This window comes from Poecilia reticulata, chromosome 3 (genome assembly GCF_904066995.2).
Source record: "Poecilia reticulata chromosome 3, P_reticulata-male-v2, whole genome shotgun sequence".
NCBI lineage: Eukaryota > Metazoa > Chordata > Actinopteri > Cyprinodontiformes > Poeciliidae > Poecilia > Poecilia reticulata.
In genome coordinates, this window is record NC_088832.1 from 4,522,449 (window position 1) to 4,543,116 (window position 20,668).

Sequence of the window (20,668 nt, forward strand, 5' to 3'; positions counted from 1 at the left end):
CCGGCCGCTTCACTCTCGGCTGCGAACCGCTCCAGTGAGAGGTGCAGATCACGTTCCGATGAAGCCAACAGGACCACATCATCCGCAAAAAGCAGAGATGAAATCCTAAGACCACCAAAACGGATCCCCTCTAGGCGCAGCCGAGGGGCTGCGCCTAGAAATTCTGTCCATAAAAGTAATGAACAGAATCGGTGACAATGGGCAGCCTTGAGAGTTGGACTCCGGAGTCCAACTCTCACTGGAAACGAGCCCGACTTACTGCTGGCAATGCGGACCAGACTCTGACACTGGTCATACAGGGACCTCACAGCCCGTATCAAAGGGCCCGGTACCCCATACTCCCGGAGTACCCCCCACAAGGCCTCCCGAGGGACACGGTCGAATGCATTCTCCAAGTCCACAAAACACATGTAGACTGGTTGGGTGAACTCACATGCACCCTCCAGGACCCTGCTGAGGGTGTAGAGCTGGTCCCATGTTCCACGGCCAGGACGAAAAAGACACTGCTCTTCCTGAATCCGAGGTTCGACTATCCGATTGACCCACCTCTCCAGGACCCCTGAATAGTTCTTACCAGGGAGGCTTAAGAGTGTGACCCCCCTGTAATTGGAGCACACCCTCCGGTCCCCCTTTTTAAACAGGGGAACCACCACCCCAGTCTGCCAATCGAGGGGAACTGCCCCCGATGTCCATGCGATATTTGCAGAGTCGCGTGAGCCAACACAACCCTACAACATCTAGAACCTCAAGGAACTCCGGACGGATCTCATCCACCCCCGGGGCCCTGCCACGAGGAGCTTTTTGACCACCTCGGTGATCTCGTCCTCAGAGATTGGAGAGCCCAACCCAGAGTCCCCAGGCTCAGCTTCCTCAACAGAAGGCATGTTGGTGGGATTGAGGAGGTCTTCGAAGTATTACGCCCACCGGCCCACAACGTCCCGAGTTGAGGTCAGCAGCACACCATCCCCACTATAAACAGTGTTGGTGCTGCACTGCTTCCCCCTACTGAGACACCGGATGGTGGACCAGAATCGCCTCGAAGCCGTACCGAAGTCTGTCTCCATGGCCTCTCCAAACTCCTCCCACGCATGAGTTTTTGCCTCAGCGACAACCCGAGCCGCATGCCGTTTCGCCCGCCGGTACCCATCAGCTGCTTCTGGAGTCCCACAGGCCAAAAAGGCCCGATAGGACTCCTTCTTCAGCTTGACAGCATCCGTCACCAAAGGTGTCCACCAACGGGTTCGAGGGTAGCCGCCGCGACAGGCACCAACAACCTTGCGGCTGCAGCTCCGATAGGCCGCCTCGGCAATGGAGATACGGAACATGGTCCACTCAGACTCAATATCCCCCACCTCCCCCGGGACGTGCTCGAAGTTCTGCCGGAGATGAGAGTTGAAGCTCCATCTCACAGGGGACTCCGCCAGACGTTCCCAGCAGACCCTCACTACACGTTTGGGCCTGCCAGGTCTGACCGGCTTCCTCCCCCCACCACTGGAGCCAACTCACCACCAGGTAGTGGTCAGTGGACAGCTCCGCACCTCTCTTCACCCGAGTGTCCAAGACATATGGCCGCAAATCCAATGAGACGATGACAAAGTCAATCATCGAACTGCGGCCTAGGGCATCCTGGTGCCAAGTGCACATATGGACGCCCTTATGCCTGAACATGGTGTTCGTGATGGACAATCCGTGATGAGCACAGAAGTCCAACAACAACACCACTCGAGTTCAAATCGGGGGGGGGGGGGGCGTTCCTAACAAACACACCTCTTCAGGTCTCACTGTCATTGCCCACGTGAGCGTTGAAGTCCCCCAGTAGAACAAGGGAGTCCCCAGGAGGGGCACTCTCCAGTACCCCCTCTGAGGACTCCAAGAAGGGTGGGTAATCTGAACTGCTGTTCGGCCCGTAAGCACAGGGAGGCTACCCTCTCGTTCACCGGGGTGAACCCCAACGTACAGGCGCCCAGATGGGGGGCAACAAGTATGCCCACTTCAGCCCGGCGCCTCTCACCGTGGGCAACTCCAGAGTGGAAGTACGTCCAGCCCCTCTCAAAGAGACTGGTTCCAGAACCAGAGCCATGTGTCGAGGTGAGGCCGACTATTTCTAGCCAGAACCTCTCAGCTTCGCACACTAGCTCCGGTTCCTTCCCCACCAGAGAGGTGACGTTCCACGTCCCAAGAGCCAGCTTCTGCAGCCGAGGATCAGACCGCCAGGCTCCCTCGGCTGCCGCCCATAGCACAATGCAATCTATATTGCCAAAATATGCATCCCTGTGCTAATTGGGGAAATAAAGAGCTGAAAGGATTTAATCTCTCCTACGTAATGACACTTGTTCTCTGAGCTAATGCTATGTTTTATATCAACAAGACAGATGCAAATATTTTCAGGCTCATAAATTAAGTTACATTTCCTCCTACATTAACAGACTAGAAAGTTAAGCATGATGTAAAATGTTCTACATAATGGGCCTCTGTTTTGTAAAGCTTTTGAGCTATTATGAGCAGAGAATTTCAAACCATTTGCGGAGAACGTTTATAACAGAGACGGACTGAAAAAAAAGTTTGACTCATATGTGTCAATAAAGGTGTAAAACCCGTATTTAATTCAAGTAATTTGCAAAATAAAACCCACCGTATTGGTGTTTACATGGTTAAGAAACGTGATAATGTTACAAATATCTTTAAAATTTCCTCTTCGGTCATATTTTTGTCCTTTTTCTTGTCAATATGCGAGAGCTTAGAGCGATGCGCGCTCCCGCGACAGGGGATGCAAATTTGGGTAGGCGTGCGTTTCTGGGCATAACACCGGCTCGGCTCCGTTTGGGAGTGACCGCGTTTTCATCGGCCCTTCTTGGCTCTGTAGCAGGGTACCGCCTCCTGGTGGCAGGGGGTGTAGCGCCCCGCCTGCAGGCTCTGTGCTGTGCTTCGTTACGTGCGACCTAACGCAAGTTGTTGTTTTTCTGATACAAAAGAAGAAGAGAGAGTTGAGCTATTTTTTTATAGCCTGAAGGCATTTATCTGAGACTTCAAGAAAATGTGACAGTGGGAGGAAAGCTGCGATGTGGTGAGGAGGAGCTGATCTCCGCCCTGCAGCGGGAGGAAAGCAGGTGGCTCAGACAGTTCAGGTAAGCTAACAATGATTTTTAAACGACAGTAAAACTTGTATTGTGCCTAATATACAAAACCAGAGAGAGACTGAGAGCTGTTGAGGAAGAGTTTTGTCTTTCAATTTCTGCCAGGAAATAAGATCTGTTTTCATGGGTAAAATATACAGATATTGACATTTTGTACATGCAACTCTTCATATTGTAACAGTGAATATGAAGTGAAATGTTTTCCCAAGCTAATAAGTGTTGCAAATAATTTAAAAAATGTCAGAATTGACTTCCGGTTATGGCGTCTCAGTGAAAGGTGTGTGTGCGGATGGCTCGCTACTAAATCCTCTAAATTAATCCGTAAATCAGACCAGTATTGGTAATTTCGCCTGTTTTGCTAACGGGAAAACGCTTACTGGGCATCATGCCACCAAAAAATGCCAAACCGGTTCAACAACCGACCAAAACGACTCCACAAGTGAATGCGGCTAATGTAGCTCATGCTAACGTGGCAGCGCCGGTTAACTTGGATGAGGCTCAAGAAGCGCCGACCAACAGTGATATTCTCGGAGCAATCAGTTTGTTGAAGGAGGATATGAACAAGCATTCCGCTGATATGCTGAAAGCAATTAAGGATATCAAAGGGGATATACAATCGCTCACTGAAAGAATTGGGGAAACAGAAGCGCGAATTTCACAAGCAGAGGATGATGTTACTTCCCTTCAAAGCAGAGTTAAATCACTGGAGAAAACAGTGGAGGTGCTTTCTGACAGAGTTGCGGAGCAAGAGGACAGGAGCAGACCTGAGACTGGTCGGGCTGCCTGAAAAATCCGAGGGATCGAATCTGTGTGGCTTCTTGGAGAAGTGGCTCCGAGAGACACTAGGTGAGGACTTCACCTCGGCCCGCTGCGTGGAGAGAGCCCATAGGATTGGGCCAATTGCCTCCAATCCTGCGGCTCCAAGGGTTGTTTTAATGACGTTTCTGAGCTACCGGGACCGGGAAGCAACTCTGAAAGCCGTCAGGAAAATGAAGGAGGTACACTACAAGAACCACCGCGTCACCTTCTTCCCTGACCTCTCGGCCGAGACTCGCAAGCTGCAAAGGCGCTTTGATGGCGTGAAAATCCGGCTTCGTGCCCTTAAAGTTCGGTATGGCATCCTGTATCCAGCCCACTTGATCATCACACATAATGACAAACGTCGGATCTTCAAATCCGTGGAAGAAGCTGAAAAGTATATTGATGGAATAAGCTCGCAGTCTGAGGACAGCTCCAAGACTTAGTATGTATTCGCCGCTCTTTTTCTGGCATGGTTCCATAAAGTAACTGTATTCTTAGAACGTTTTGTTTCTATATGTGCAAGCATGAACACTGTTAATATTTCTTTATTACAACTTTGCAATGTTGGCAAATCTCACGTTAATTATTGATATTTTGGTCAGAGCATTTTTTTTTGTTTATGCCAGCCAACCTATACATGACCATCGCTATGCGTGCAGACTTTTACGTTACCCACTTAGTGGCTGCAACGTTTCATATAACCCAAGTTCATTATTCAGAAGGGGTTAACGCCACATTTCGTTTGGGGAAATATGTGGAGGTTGGGTTATAGGGCTCACTCTGGATACTGTATTTTGTGGACTTTACACTACCTGAATGAGAGAATAGGAAGGGCCAATGTACTTTATTTGTTTACATCTCCAATTACACAATTTATGTCTGTTTGTCCTGTGATTAACATATCTAGTTGGAATGTTAGAGGTCTGAACAAAATGGTCAAGCTTAAACAAGTAATGGGCAGGATCAAACAGATGAAAACTACAATATGCTTTTGCAAGAGACACATTTGGTCGAAAAAGACGTGAATAAAATTAGAGCTAGGTGGCCTGGTCAGGTATTCTCCTCTAGCTTTACAACCCATGCTAGGGGAGTCATAATACTGATTCACAAATCAATTCCATTTGAACTAAAAAATAAATACTGTGACCCATCAGGGAGATTTATTATTCTTAGTGGGACTATAATCTCTACAATGGTCAACCTTGTGTGTCTATATGCCCCCAATGGTGATGATCCTGCTTTTTACCAACATTTGTTTTTAACCATGTCAGCTTATAATGGTCCATTTATAATTGGAGGAGATTTTAATTGTGTTTTAAATCCTGCAGTAGACCGTTCAAATAGTTCTGTTATGTCCCACCAACAAGCCAGGAAAACCATCAAGAAATATATGAAAGACCTGAATTTAGTGGAGGTTTGGAGACAACTTTTTCCAAATAAAACAGAGTACTCTTTTCAAGCACCTTTTCAAGCACCTTTAAAACTTACTCGCGAATAGACTTTTTTCTGGTCTCTTCTAGTCTATTATCTACAGTTCAAAAATGTTGGTATGAAGCCATTCTACTCTCTGATCACGCTCCAGTTATTCTATCATTAAAATTACCAAAATATTCTCGGTCTTCAATGCCATTTCGATTTCAAGCTAAATGGTTTAAGTCTGAAGGGTTTGAGGAATTTCTTGAAGAGAAAATAACTGAGTATTTCAATTTTAATACAAACCAAACTAGTGCATCAATAAAATGGGAAGCATTTAAAGCCTATATAAGGGGGGAAATAATGAGCTATACTAGGCATAAATCAAGAATCCATTTAAATAAATTAAAAAACATTGAAAAACAAATCAAAGAATTGCAGGAACAGTTGTATTATTGCAATGACACTGACAAATATAGGAGACTTCTTTTATTAAAATCAGAATATAACGAGCTCACTACCAGCAAAATAGCAACTAATCTATTGTGGTTAAAACAATCATATTACGATCAGGGTGAGAAGGCAGGAAGCTTGGAGGCTTAAAAAGTTACAGACAAATCGGGCCATAAATTTAATCAAATCAAATAATTGTGAGAATCTGGTGGATCCAATAAGTATAAATGATGCATTTGCAAAATATTATGAAAATTTGTATACATCACAATATCCAGGTAACACAAATAAACAGAAACATTTTCTCGACCAACTTCAGTTTCCAACCCTGTCAGAAGAGAGTAGGAAAGATTTGGATAAAAAGCTGAGTGTTGAAGAACTTAAAATGGCTCTAAGCCACATGAATTCTGGTAAAGCTCCCGGCCCCGATGGCCTACCAATTGAACTTTACAAGAAATTTCCAGATAAACTACTGCCCCATCTACTCGAAGCGTTCAATGAATCTTATGAAAAAGGCACCCTGCCCCCATCCTTACGTTTGGCGACTATTTCTCTTTTGTTGAAGCCAGGTAAACCCCCAACAGAAATGGACTCATATAGACCCATTTCTTTAATGTCCCGTGACACAAAATTCTATGCAAAGCTTTGGCTTGAAGGATTAAAACGCTTATTCCTAATTTAATCTCAAATGACCAAAACGGATTTGTTATTGGATGCCAAGCCGTTCACAATACCCGCCGATTACTAAATATATTGTATGCAAAACAGTTTGCTATGGACCATGCCTTTCTGTCATTAGATGCTGAAAAAGCTTTTGATAGGATTGAATGGAGTTACCTCTTTGATACCCTTAAAAGATTCGGCCTAGGAGGAAATATTTAAAATGGATTCAGTTACTGTACACTGAGCCAGTAGCTAAAGTTGCAACAAACAGTCAACTTTCAAGATATATAAACCTCTGTAGATCGACACGACACCCTTCTTTTCTTGTTTGCCATAGAGCCGCTTGCCATGGCAATACGTAAATCCCCTGAGATCACCGGCATTCAAATTGGGAATGTAGAGCACCGGTTGTCTCTTTTGCAGATGACATTGTTTTGTTTTAGCTAATCTGGAAGAGTCTGTTCAAGCTGTTGATAAATACTGAAGGAATTTGGAGAATTCTCAGGATATAAAGTTAACCAAAAGAAAAGCTCCTTATTAATGCTGAACAGAAATAACCCTCCAATACAAACACAATTCACATATACCGACGAGGCTTTACCTACCTAGGAATTAAGATTGACCGAGATATAGAGAAAATGGTTTCTATAAATTACGATCCTTTAGTGCAGAAAATATTAGATTCCCTAGAAAGATGGAACGAGATGCCAATCTCAATGATAGGTCGTATTAACATTATTAAAATGTCCATTCTCCAAAGTTCTTATACCTTTTCCAGTCCATTCCTTTACACATTCCAGCTTCCTTCTTTCTTCTATGGATAAAGCCTTTAACAAATTTATATGGAACAATAAACGGTCCAGATTGCGACTCTCTCTTCTCTATCTGCCCTACGATCGAGGTGGGCTTAGAGTGCCGAACATTAAATTGTACTATTGTGCTGCGCAACTCTGTGCTGCTTCCTGTTATTTTTCAACCGGTGACATACCTTGTTGGGTACAAATAGAAAACAACTCGGTAACATTACCTTTGACATCCTATTTTTACTCAGCTGAACTTAAACATCTCTTAAAAACCACCAAAAATCCTTTTCTCAAAAACACAATATCAGTTTGGCACCACTCCCATAAGGGTTTAGATGAGGTGTCCAAAATCTCATACCTGTCTCCTATTTGGGGAAACAACAGATTCAAACCAGGAAGAGCAGACAGGGGGTTTAGAATATGGATGAATAGAGGCTTAAATAAAATAGGGGACCTTTATAGTGAAGGAGTTTTGATGACTTTTGAACAACTGGTAAATAAGTACAGCCTGCCCCAAAAGCATTTTTTTAAGTATTTACAGATTAGAAGTTTTATTTTCACCTCACTAAAATCTACGTCTGAACCTCCACTCACTACCATAGAGAATGTAGCCGTTCACCATAATCAGAGTAGAGGCCTACTTTCCAAATTTTATAATATTTTACTTTTAGCTTCAAAAGAAAATAGTCTTGCATATTTACAAGCCTGGAAAGCTGATCTGCAAACCGAAATCTCTGAGAATGAATGGAATAACTCATGTCTATTGGCACAAACGCAAACTATTAACACAAGGTTTAGACTATTACAATACAAATGGCTATTTAGAACATATATCACTCCTGTAAAACTTCACCATTTTAATTCAAATATTCCTGATATCTGCGTTAAATGTAATATAGATAAGGGTACTCTTTTCCATTGTATGTGGCAATGTATTGAGATTCAAACTTTCTGGAAGGAGGTTATCATGTACATCTCTCGTTTGATCGAACAGGATGTTCCAGTGGATAGTAAACTTTGCTTATTGCACATTTTTCCAGATGGATTTAAAGGACCTATGAAGAGAAAGAAGCTCTTGAGTTTTTGCCTTTTGCAGGCTAAACATATGATTGCTCTGAAGTGGAGGAACACAGAAAGAAAAAAGATAAATGAATGGATTAAATTATTGAGCAACAACCTGGCGATGGAAAAGCTGACATATTTAACAAAAGGAAAGCTTGAAGACTTTAAGGATATTTGGTTTCCCTTCCTACATCTTATCAAATACTGTGACATGTAAAGCAAATTTTTCTTTTTATGTGTGTAGATAGAGTGAGCCCTGGGGTTTAGTGTTCTTTTAGGGAGGGGGGAGGGAATGCACTTTATGTTAATTTTTATATTTTTTACTTTTTATGTTTTTGTATGCGTGTTTTTGTATGTTTGTGTAACAGAAAAATTTAATAAAAATACCTTGGGAAAAAAAAATAAAAATGTCAGAATTAATTCATAATGTATTCCAATGTGTTTTCATGTTGGCAAACAGCCGCCGCAGACCATCGTGGTTCTTCGTGCAGCCTTTGGGTTGTAAGATCTCATCAGTGTTCGTCTTCCTGCCAGTCGGTGTTTACCCTCAGGATGTCCAGAGACCTTCACCTTTCTGGAGCAGGAATCACATGAGCTCAATATGCTGATGAAACATATCTGATTAAAAAAAAAGTGTCTGATGTTCTTAGAGTTAAATGCATTAACAATCTGTTGTTTTTAACTTCTCAATACGTTTAATTATGATTCACCTGATGTCCAAGTTATACTGAGAACAAATAAAGCTTTAGTCCTTCTAATCTCACTGCTTGCTCTTCCATGATTTCACATTTTGGACACTAAGAATTAAAACTTTAAACTCAGTCTTAATTATCACTAATTAGGGTTACAGGTTTTGGACACATTTTCTCACTTTCTTACATTGAAGATTCTGCAGGAAGACAGATAAACAGTGAGTGAATAGACTGATTATGTATAAACTAACAAACATTATTTGTATTTTGGGTTCTTGTTAATAGCTGCCCTGATGATAATGTCTAAATGTTTGGTTTGCTGAATAATGTATTCAGTTTTGGATGCTTCATTGGTAATCTACAATGTTAAGTTCAATGAAATATGTATATAATATAATGTTATTTTCACTCTGGTTAAAGCTCCTCACATTTTGGGAGGATTGTATTAGGACCTTGATATAAACTACAGTAAGTACAATAATGTGTGGAGTGAGCAGAAATAAAGAGACTTTGTTCACTGAGACACAACAACTTTTATTTTTCTTTTGTTTGTCTCAACTGTCCTTGTTGCTCTGCCATCTCTGCTGGTAGCTGCTTCCTGCTGAAGGAGATCCAGGTGTTCTGATGGTTCTCCATCATGTCAGCCATGTTGCTCTCCTGCTCCCTAGTAATCAGATGTTATAGCTTATAGCACTTAAATGTAGATAAATAAGATACTAATGTGGACGTTACATACACATAAGGAATTATTTAAAACAGACATGTTGATATATGTGTATATATCCAGTTCAACGGTATACATATATATATAGCATACAACACTTTTTTTTTTTTTTTTTACCATCCAGCCAGAATTAAATAACTGGACTAGTTGTGTAAATTAAAGACAAAATGCAATTACTTGTAAGTTTTAGACCTATGCAGGCATACAGCCATGGATAAAATACCACTATCGTTTTCTTCAGGTTTATTGTTCATTCTACAATTAATAATTCATAACAATTTGATTAGAGAACTGATATCTTGCCATTTTACAATAGGATGTCATATGACATGTTTTATTATCTCACAATGGGGGAAACTCAGATGCAAAATGAGAAAATGCAAACAGCAAAATGAGAAACAATCGAAGCTCGTAGATTCACACAAAGATAAACAAATGACGGTAACATGCTGTATAATATTGAGTTATTTATAACTAATGTGCAACTGAGTGTCTTCAGAAAACGCGCATGTTGTGTTTGAGCAATAAAAATACAGCAGGCTGTGTTTTAAATGTCTTCCATGGCTGTATTTATACAACCTTAAATGTAGTAACAACCAGACAGATATATTTACAAACTGCTCACCTGGCTGGAGAGCAGCAGCGGCATTAGCTGCGTCTGAGTCGGTGTTCACCGTGGGGCTCCGAAGCGGCTAACGAGGCTTTCCATTCTCCACTACAAGTGACAAAAGCGACTCATTCCTTACAGCTCCATCGAGCTGCCGCTGAATATTGAAATCCGAAGCAAAGAAAAAAGCTAGCATCTTTTAGGTCACGGCTTGTTTGTATCTTCCAGCGAGTTTCAAACTTTGTGCCTTCATTTTTCTGCTCTCTTCACCTCGCTCTTCTGACCACGCCCTCGGCCAATCAGTGAACAGCAGCGAAGCTTGCGTCACCTACCAAACCCGGGCGGGCCCTGCTGACCCTGCTCTGTAGCAGGACCCAAAAAATCAGTGCCAGCCCCGTTGAAAAGGCCGGTGGAAACGCAAGAAAAGCGAGAGGAGCCGAGCCGGGCGGGCCGGTGGAAAAGGGGCATAAGTCATGTGGTGTGGATTCAGGCAAAGTCGGTAATTTCATAGACATCAATACGTAGACGCCTCATGGAGCGCTGAGTCGTACGTAAAAGCGTCCGCCATCTTCTATGTGGCAGAAGGGCGATCGGAGCTCCTTAAGTCCTGTGCTGTGTTTCAACCGTTTTACGAAACAAACTGGATTCATTAGGATTACCTTCCCCAGGTAAGGTTGAAAGATCAGAATTACTTGACTTTGCAGCCAGAAATTCGCTTCTAAACAACCGGAAAATATTTTCTATGTACGTAGCTAAATTGGTCCGAAATAACCGCTGATTGTTAGCGTAGCTGCTAACGTTTTCATACTGTTTTCTAATGAGAGAGAGCTGATGAAAAACCGCTGTTAGAGGAGAAGTTAATTAAAAACCAGAGGATTTTGTGAGGAAAGATCAGTCAGGATCAGAGCTGGAGCTGCTGGTCTTCAGTCTGTTTTCACAGCTCAGCTTCACCATATCGGTATTTAGCTATAAAGATGCTAAGAGGGAGAGCCCAACATGCTGAAAATGTCTTTTTCTGAATGTGAAAGAAACATATACAAAACATATATCGTATGTATTTTCTATTACACTTTAGGATAATTTCTCTTTTATCCTTGGCTTTAGCCTGTGAACAAGGACGTCTCAGAAGTCATTGGAGTTCTCCCAGTGTGACCAGTAGACTGAAGCCTGTGGCCAGTGTTCCCAGTATAATAAATAAATGTTTTTTTCTTTCACTTTGTGTGTATTTTTAAATATCTCAATCTGAAGTATTAGTGTATTAATGTAGCTTTTGTAATGAAATAAAAAATAATTTACTCTGTTAGAATTATTTTCACTCTTTGCTGTCAATAGCAGAGTTCTCATACTGTAATACAGTGTTTTTCTACCTTTTTTGAGCCAAGGTACGTTATTTTAATTGAAAAAATCTCGAGGCACACCACCAACCAAAAATGGAAACAAAGATACTCTGTAGCTGCCTATATTACATATTTAGTCATTCTTATCAAAGTTTCTTGAATAGGAATCAAATAAACACAAAAATGCATTTTTATCACATTTTACATTTCTTATTTCAAATTGCACTTAACATGTCCACTTCAAAAAATACCCATGAACACTGCCACAACACTGTGGTGTTAAATTTAAAGAAGTTGTAGAAAACTTCAAACTGTTTTACAAACTAATCCACAAGCATTCTTTTAGCCGGAATACAGAAAATAATTCTTATTCTGAAAGAAGCAATAATATTTGGTAAACATTTCACTTCATATTCACTGTTACAATATGAAGAGTTGCATGTACAAAATGTCAATATCTGTATATTTTACCCATGAAAACAGATCTTATTTCCTGGCAGAAATTGAAAGACAAAACTCTTCCTCAACATCTCTCAGTCTCTCTCTGGTTTTAGTTTTTATAGTAACCAGGCTTGAGAAGCTCATTTCACACAGATATGTTGTGGGAAATGGACTCATGCTCTTTCCAACTACTGCTGAGCTTCACTGTCTTTTCCATCACTGTCGTCACAGTCTTGCTAGATACGATGCTCTCACCGCTACCTGTAACATTCATGCATCACTAATTCTCTTGTTGTAATGTAAAATGCTCTGTACCTACTGCCATCTAGTGATAAAAAAATAACATGATTACGCCGCAAGTCACTGCTACAGCAGACACTCGAAGATGGCATTATTTGCAGATAATTAATTTTCAAAAAAATCTTTTAAAATCAATTACTGTATTTTTCAAACTATAGCGCCTTCAATTTTTTTTTTTGAAAAAAAAAAAAAAAAAAAAAAAAACACTGGAAGCTGCTCTCGGTTTTCCATAAGGACCCAGCAGAGGGCTGCTTCCTAATAAATCTGCTGCATATATTAATTACGCAGCACTCCGTCTCCAAAGCGGAACCATGGTTTCGTTCACACCGAGCTTAAATGCAGCGGCTCTATTTCCCTCCTGTAGTGCCAGATCGACAGCCCGCAATTTAAAAGCTGCATGATATGAGTTTGAAAACGCCTAGCCCTTATTCAGGTCCCTCACCGCCCCCCACCAAAGAATTTGCAGGCTACTTTGCACTGACCATTATTTTATCATTTATATTACTATCACTATTGTAGATGTTTAGATTTTTATGCTTGTTTCTGTATTTATCATCAAAAATTATTTCCCAGAGAACAAAAAAGCCATGGGAATAGAAATTATTTTCACAGGTGTCTATGAAAAATGCAACAAACATTCAAGTTAAAATTTGTAGGTCTAACAGCAGCCAGTCAGAGTGGAAAAAATATTCTTTGCCATTTTCTAGTTGTTAAATATTACACAAATGAGCAGATAAAAGATGTCAGTTTAAACTTTGAACGATTTGCAAATGACTGAGCTCTGCAACATTAAAACATGGATAGAACTGTAACTACATTAATCATAACTCTTCTCTTCAGTGTTTCTGTCGGTTTCTGGTGGTGCAGCTCTGTGCTGCGTTCAGGAGAATGGGACATCAGAGTATCATCCATAAAATTTCACCCACATGGCATTTATTGTGCAAACCAGAGCCTTCATTGGAAAAACAAAAGTTCCAGGTCCTTTTAATGCCATACAAATATGAGACAGAAACATGGATTATATCTTTATATAGACTTGTCTATTGATTTATAGATTAATAGTTTTACTGGACAGAAATTACAAATAACAAATCTTGTTCTTAATCAAATCCTAATGAGTCAAATTCAAAGTGTCATGGAGTCATCAGCCTCATGACATTAACACTGACATGAAAAATAATATGGAAGAAATAAATGTATCAAATCTAATTAAAAACATAAAAATGATCAGTTCTTTACTGTTATGGTCTGTAAGATATATTTATTCTCAGTATTAGATGTGGTCTCAACAAACCCATGGCACTTCAACAGTATTATTTTACCTTTTATCTGGAAATAGTGTAGGTTTATTCTTGCCATTCTGTCCTCTGTATTAATTATTGCTCAAAAGGTCTTGCCATACCAGTTTATTCCTCTGTATTTACTTTAGTTTCTTAGTTTATTCTTGCATTTTGTTCTTCATTCATTTCCATTTAGTTTTATTTGATCATTATTATCCTCTCTTGGTTTATTGTTACATCCACTTTAGTTTCTTTCCTTTTGCTAGATTTATTTTATAGTTTATTGACACTCATCATCAGTAATCTCATCACCTGCTGCGCCTCCTAATCGTCATGTGTTTCACATCATGTGTTGATTTTTTCACTGTTCAGCGTCTGATTCTCTGTTTTTATGCCATAATTCACATCTAGTTCGTCGCTCCGTTTTATGTCCCACTTCTCCTGTTTCAGAGTTTTGCGCAATGTGCGCGTCTTTTTTTTAAGCCCCTTAGGTGCAGGACGGTCGGGAGCGTATCGATGGGGAAAAGGCAAACTGACATAAACCTTTTAAAACAACGGAAACAATTTCTGCATTCTGATTATTGAAATTTAAAAGTGCTGTGTTGTTCTATCACCCCTGTTTCATACCAGACCACTTACAGCACCGGTGTTAACGCTATAAAATGAACGCTCTCTATCGTGGTATCACCCATGGAGGGATTTCTTTATTTCTTTATTTAAATGGGTTCATTTTTCAGAGGGATACACAGTGAGGGTATCGTGATTTTAGCTACCAGTAGCAGGAGAACGGAGCTGCGCCAAGAAGCTAACAGAAGCTAACAAACACTGAATAGAAGAAGAACTGCCATCGATACAGTTGCAGTCAAGCATGATTTGATGTTACACAATACAGTTTTACCAAGTTGCTCAAAGTCTAAACTGGCATTGTTGTGCATTTAAGGTGTAAAGTTTACCTTCGACCAAACGCCCCCCAAAGGCATCCTAACGCCCCCCTTTTGTAAAAATGTCCGCCAGCGCCCCCTGCCGTCCTCTGAACCCCCCCTGGGGGGCTGTACCGCCCACGTTGAGAACCGCTAGTCTAAATGCTTTCAAGTTGTCCATAGGAGTAAAGTTAAGAGTTAAAATATAAAAGTTAAGTTGTTAAGAGTTAAAGCTAAAGTTAAAATTAAACGTTAAGTTGTTAAGAGTCAAAGTTAAGAGTTCAGTTGTTAAGAGTCAAAGTAAAAGGTCGATTGGCTTGCAGTGGGAGCTGGCCGTCCCCCCCTTCTGCCGGACGCGGAGAAAATTAAGACTAGGTTTTGTCGGTTTTACCCTCGGGGAGTACTGCCATCAGAAAAGAACTGGTTAGCCAATCTGAGACTTTTCTTGAGAAAACCCAAGGTGTTTGAGAGCGGTCCTCCATAGGAAAAGATTAGATGAAGAAGATAAAGTTTGATCGCGATCTGATCCTCTATAGAGTAATAAGTGAAGTAATAAGTGTTAAAAAGAGGACAAAAATAGGAGCTGAAAAGTGTGGATCCATTTCTGTGTAAAGCTCTGTGTGTATCTGTTAGCTGTGTGTGTAAGCTTCTGCCGCTGAGCAGACGTTATGTTTAAATGTACTCTTTTCTGTTTATTGCAATGTGTTTCAAAACCATGGTCAACATTGGGAAATTATAATATGTGGGAAGTTTTTGATTTTGTCTGCTGGGTTTGATTTTCTGCTGTGTTTGATTTCCTCGCCGCCGTGCGAGCAAAACTGAAAAAAAAAAGAGAAGAGGTGATCTTTGAGTCTAAATTTTGAGCTCAAACAGCAATAGGAAAACTTGCAACACACCCTGTAAAATTTTAGTTTTGGAGAATAGTAAATGCAAAATTGCTTTCAAATTTTTAAATTTTATCAACAGGGGGTGGAGAAAAAATTGACTCTAATTCCTAGTCGGTTTAAAGATATGGTTAATTATGAATTTATTCATTTGACGTTGGTATATTGTGAGTTCATTTAATGAGCTCTTATACTGTGCCTTCCTGCATGACTGAAATAGTAATATAGAAGCCCTTACTAAATTAACAATTGGTCATTTAAAATTTAATAGCTTCAATCAATATCTATGGCATGTTTATTTTCAGATTGATGAGTTTCCTGCATCACATCAGGATAATGGTAATATTTTCATTAATGGAATAAATAATATTATAATACTGCCTTTGCATTCTGACCTCTATTTGACCCCCAGGATAAGTTTAACGGTACAAGTGAAGGCTCGATGCAGCAGAGTGTTAGAACTCTGCAGGTTACAGAAATATTTTGTTTGCCTGAATGATTATAACTCTGATTGTCCAACATCTGGCTAATGTGTTTTTCTTCTCCAGCATGACAACGATTGAAAAAGGATAAAAGTACGGTAAAAATGGTTAATTTCCTGATTTACAAAAGCTTAACCAGCCACACTTCTAATACAAAAGGGGATAGTCTAAAATCTATTTGGCACAAAAGTGGCTACAAATATGAGGACTAGTATCTCAAGTTTTGATTCAAGTTTATTTGAATCCATTTCAAATCTTAGGAAAATTATTCTTCAGAAAATTACTGAACCAAATTATGGGTTTACTGCACATATTTTCAATCAACTATTAAATTCTTTCACTGAGGTGTAAACACCCTGTTTAAATTGAATCCAACTTAGTTAGCAATGACAGAAATGTGGGCTGGTGAAGGAAGCCACTGTTAATGCAGACATCTCAGAAAATGAGCAATTAGGTGATGTATTGACGAATAGAGCAGATATTTGAGACTTCAAATTCGGACAGGTCTTGCGTGGCGACAAATCCGGCCTTTGGACACAGCTTTTCATTCTATTGGCTGCAACAATGCCAGGCGATGGTACATTTTTGTTTTGAGAGAGCAGAAAAGAATTTGAAATCGAGCAAAGAAGAAGCAAAGGTTTGATCCGAGCAGAGAGTAGTCCATCCATCTATCCATCCCTCCTCTTCCAGTTACAGGAGTAGCAGGGGGAAAAAAACAACTTGCCAGGTGTAAAGACTGGCCACACATCGAACCTACCTGCTGGAAACTTTCTCTCAGGTGACTCTGGTCCTCAGGATGGCAAAACTCCAGAATGTCCTTTCCTAGCAGGTCCTACAGTTTTAGGACAACAAGAGGTTAACAAAGATTTATCATACAAAAAGAGATTGAATAATTTCTCCATCTCCTTTTTTTAAATCTTTTATTTATTTATTTATTTATTTTTTGCTCTTCTGGGTCTCTACAATCCATTAGCTCATAATAAGTGTGTGCAAAAAAGGTTGAATGACTGCATGTGGTCATAAAATTAGAATATCAGAAAAAAGATTGATTTATGTCAGTAATTCCATTCAAAAAGTGAAACTTATATTATAGTCATTCATTGCACACAGACTGATATATTTCCAATGTTTATTTATTTTAATGTTGATGATTAGAACTGACAACTAATGAAAACAAAATATTCTAATTTCCTCAGAATCAGTATTTCAAGCCTGCATTGTGCTACCCAGCCAAACTGTTGATCATGTCCGAGAATGGGAGTCGAAAGTTCCTGGGTTCACCTGATGACGCCAGGCACTATACTGGTTCTCTTCATCTGTCCAGCTCAAGTCCACCAGCGGAATAATTATTAGTTGGATTTATTGTTGGGGCTGCACAGTGGCGCAGTTGGTAGAGCTGTTGCCTTGCAGCAAGAAGGTTCTGGGTTCAATTCCCGGCCCGGTCTTTCTGCATGGAGTTTGCATGTTCTCCCTGTGCATGCATGGGTTTTCTCCAGGTTCTCCGGTCCAAAACATGACTGTCAGGTTAATTGGCCTCTCCAAATTGCCCCTAGGTGTGAGTGTGTGTGTGCATGGTTGTTTGTCCTGTGTGTCTCTGCGACAGACTGGCGGCCTGTCCAGGGTGAACCCCGCCTCTCATCCGGTACGCCAGCTGGAGATGGGCACCAGCAACCCTCCCGACCCCACTGAGGGACAAGGGTGTAAGAAAATGGATGGATGGATGAATTTATTGTTGCTATTAAATATGCCACTTCCAGAACTCAAACAGTTCTTTATAGTTTGTTTAATGCAAAGCTGACTCACTTGATTATTGTTTTTCTGATTAATCTGTACAACTAAAATTAGCTCTAGATCTGACTATTTTTATAGAGACTGTGATGGCCGTGATGACCAATAGACTACTCATTCAGAGGCAGCATATCTATCCTGATGTGTATTTTGATATTATGTTGATTTAACTGTTACTGTAATGTATATACCTCTTCGGGAATAGTAAGGTATGACCAACACAGGTAATAATTTTAGGGTTGTTTCGTGAAACGTGAGAGGTTTGGGAAATGTCACCAAGATTAATTATTTATTAATTAATTGAAAATTATCAGTTTGAATTTGTTTATTTTGGAAAAAGGGGGCAGATACTAATAAGAATTGTATTCTTCTTCTGCTACCTTTCATTTTATTTGTGTTTTGTATATTCTTTTTTGTATGTATAGCATCTGTTTTGTTTTAAATGAAATGAATAAATTCTATTAAAAAAGATTACTAAGGTTATGGCTCATTTGCAGCAACTTAAAAGGGTCATAATCTTCTTACAAGAGAGACACCTTCGTAATAGGAAGATAATGCAACTTAAAATAAGTTGGATTAGCCATGTATTTCATTCTAGATTCAATGCAAAGGCTTGAGGAACAGCCATACTTATTTGTAATAATATGTTTGAACAACACAAAAATAATAGCGAACACGGAGGGCCGTTTCATAATTGTGTTCAGCAAATTGCAAACTCTCTGGTGATACTAGCTAGTATCTACGGTCCAAATTGGGATAATTATAGCTTTGTGTCCAGATTTATTTTTTTTCATCTATGCCTGATATTGAAAACTATAATTTAGGGGGGATACTTTAATATGACCTACTTAGACAGATCCTCAAAAAAAACAATCTTATTATTTAATGCTGCTAAAACCCTTAATGTTTTCAAAACTCAGTTGGGACTAGTGGATCTGTGGAGACATGGGAATCTGGCACTTAAGCAGTTTTCCTTTCTTTTCCCCATGCCCACCGTACTTATACACGCATAGATTTTTTCCTTATTGACATCAGACTGCTTTCTGAAATAAAAGCTTGTGACCAGGCACCAGCTTCCTTAGATTTAGAACTGGTCTGTCAATCCCATTGTTTTAAATTTTGGAGATTTAATTCTATGCTGCTTACCGAGGAGGACTACAAATATTTTTTTAAAGAATCAGCTTTCACTTTACTTTTATCACTTTTATTCACCTAATATATTAATAAGTACCCTCTGGGAAGCCTTAAAGGTGAATATCAGAGTTCTGCTCATTAGCTTTGTTAAAAGCCTTAAATTCGGGCAAATCCCCTGGCCCTGATGGTTTCTCTTCAGAATATTATAAGGCCAACATAGATCTTCTGGTGCCAGTCTTGACAGACGTGTATAATGAGGCCTTCTTAAACAGGCGTCTGCCTAGCACCTTATCAGAGGCTACAATATCCCTGATTCTTGAGAATGATAAAGATCCCTCATTGTGTAGCAGCTATAGACCCATGTCCCTCCTTAATGTAGATTTGAAAGTTTTATCTAAAATTCTTGCGACCCGTCTCCAGCGAGTACTCCACCTCATTATTTCATTAGATCAGCCAGGCTTTATAACTGGGCGACAGTCATTCCATAACACCAGATGTCTTCTCAATATTGTCCATACACCAAGCACCTTATCATCTGAAATAATTGCATTTCTCGACGCAGGCATTTGACTGGGTCAAATGGGGTTTTTTATATGAAGTAATGGAAAGATTTGGTTTTAATAATGATTTCATCCTTTCGGTTAAGCTGTTGTACTCATCACCTGTGGCCTCAATTAAAACAAATGACATGGTGTCTTCACTCTTTCCTCTTGGAAGGGGCACGAGGCAGGGATGCCCTTTTTTCCCCTTGTTATTTGCCATCGCAATATTGCCTCTAGCCATCTGGTTGCGTGCCGAGGAAGCTTTTATATAATTCTAATATTAGAGGTGTGCCAATCGATCGGCCATCGATCAAAATCGTCCGATTTCCGTGAAAAAGTATCGTGGTTTCTTATTGCCGATCACCAAAACCGATCACCTGTATCTCACTTTGCAGCCCGCATGTGTATGGAGTGAAAAAAGTCTCGAAATATCTGTGTGTGTGTGTAAAAAGATTTGTGCGTGTGTAAAATGATTTGTGCGTGTGTAAAATGTTTTATCCGTGCATAACAGGATTTGTGCGTGTGTAAAAAGATTTGTGTGTGTGTAAAAATATCTATGTGTGTGTAATACTCGATTTGTAAAAATAAAAAAATAAAATAAACCTTCTCCTACGCCTATACATGTTGAAAAAGTACACCCAAATCACCTGGTACACACACACAAAACTGCATTTACACACAAATCCGGTTACGAGTGCACAACTGTTTTTGAGACTCATTTCACGCTTCGGGGAAGATGTGTGTAGATGGTGCGTTTACATGCTAGTAAAAGCTGGGACATCTGAGTTTTACTCGGAGTCTAGTGTTTTTATCCTCTGAACGTTTCTCACTGTGCTTGTGCCGAAGTGGCAAATACGTTAGTTTGCTGGAAAACGGTAGTTCTCAGCACTTCCTTATAATATCCTAAAATTATTTATAGACATATTGTGCGTTTTTGAATGGTACAGGAGACTAAGTGGTCTGAAAAAGGACCTCTGGGTGGCGGAATGGTTCGCTGGCCGGAGAAATAGCCAGGCAAACCCAGAAGCAATACGGAGCGTCCCGGTGGTCTGTCCTCTGAAGTAAGTAGGAGCTAAACTTGCAGGCTTTGCCCTCTGATTATAATGAGACATGGAGTAATATAATTGATTTCAGATTACATTTTATATGTCTGGTATTATGATACTCCTCATATGTTTCTGTTAGTGGGAGCTAATGTTTATGTCAGC

General features: G+C 40.2%; 1 protein-coding gene across 4 annotated transcripts in view; it reads right to left on the reverse strand.

Moving 5' to 3' along the window:
* Positions 1-20,668, reverse strand: part of arnt2 (aryl-hydrocarbon receptor nuclear translocator 2) — a 161,662-nt gene that overhangs the window by 49,887 nt on the left and 91,107 nt on the right. For 3 of the 4 annotated variants that reach the window (XM_081604958.1, XM_081604957.1, XM_081604959.1), the window contains exon 11: positions 16,750-16,828. In XM_081604958.1, coding sequence (XP_081461084.1) covers positions 16,750-16,828 — 79 coding nt within the window. The remainder of the gene's footprint in view (positions 1-16,749; positions 16,829-20,668) is intronic. The other variant, XM_008405010.3, reaches the window with a different exon arrangement.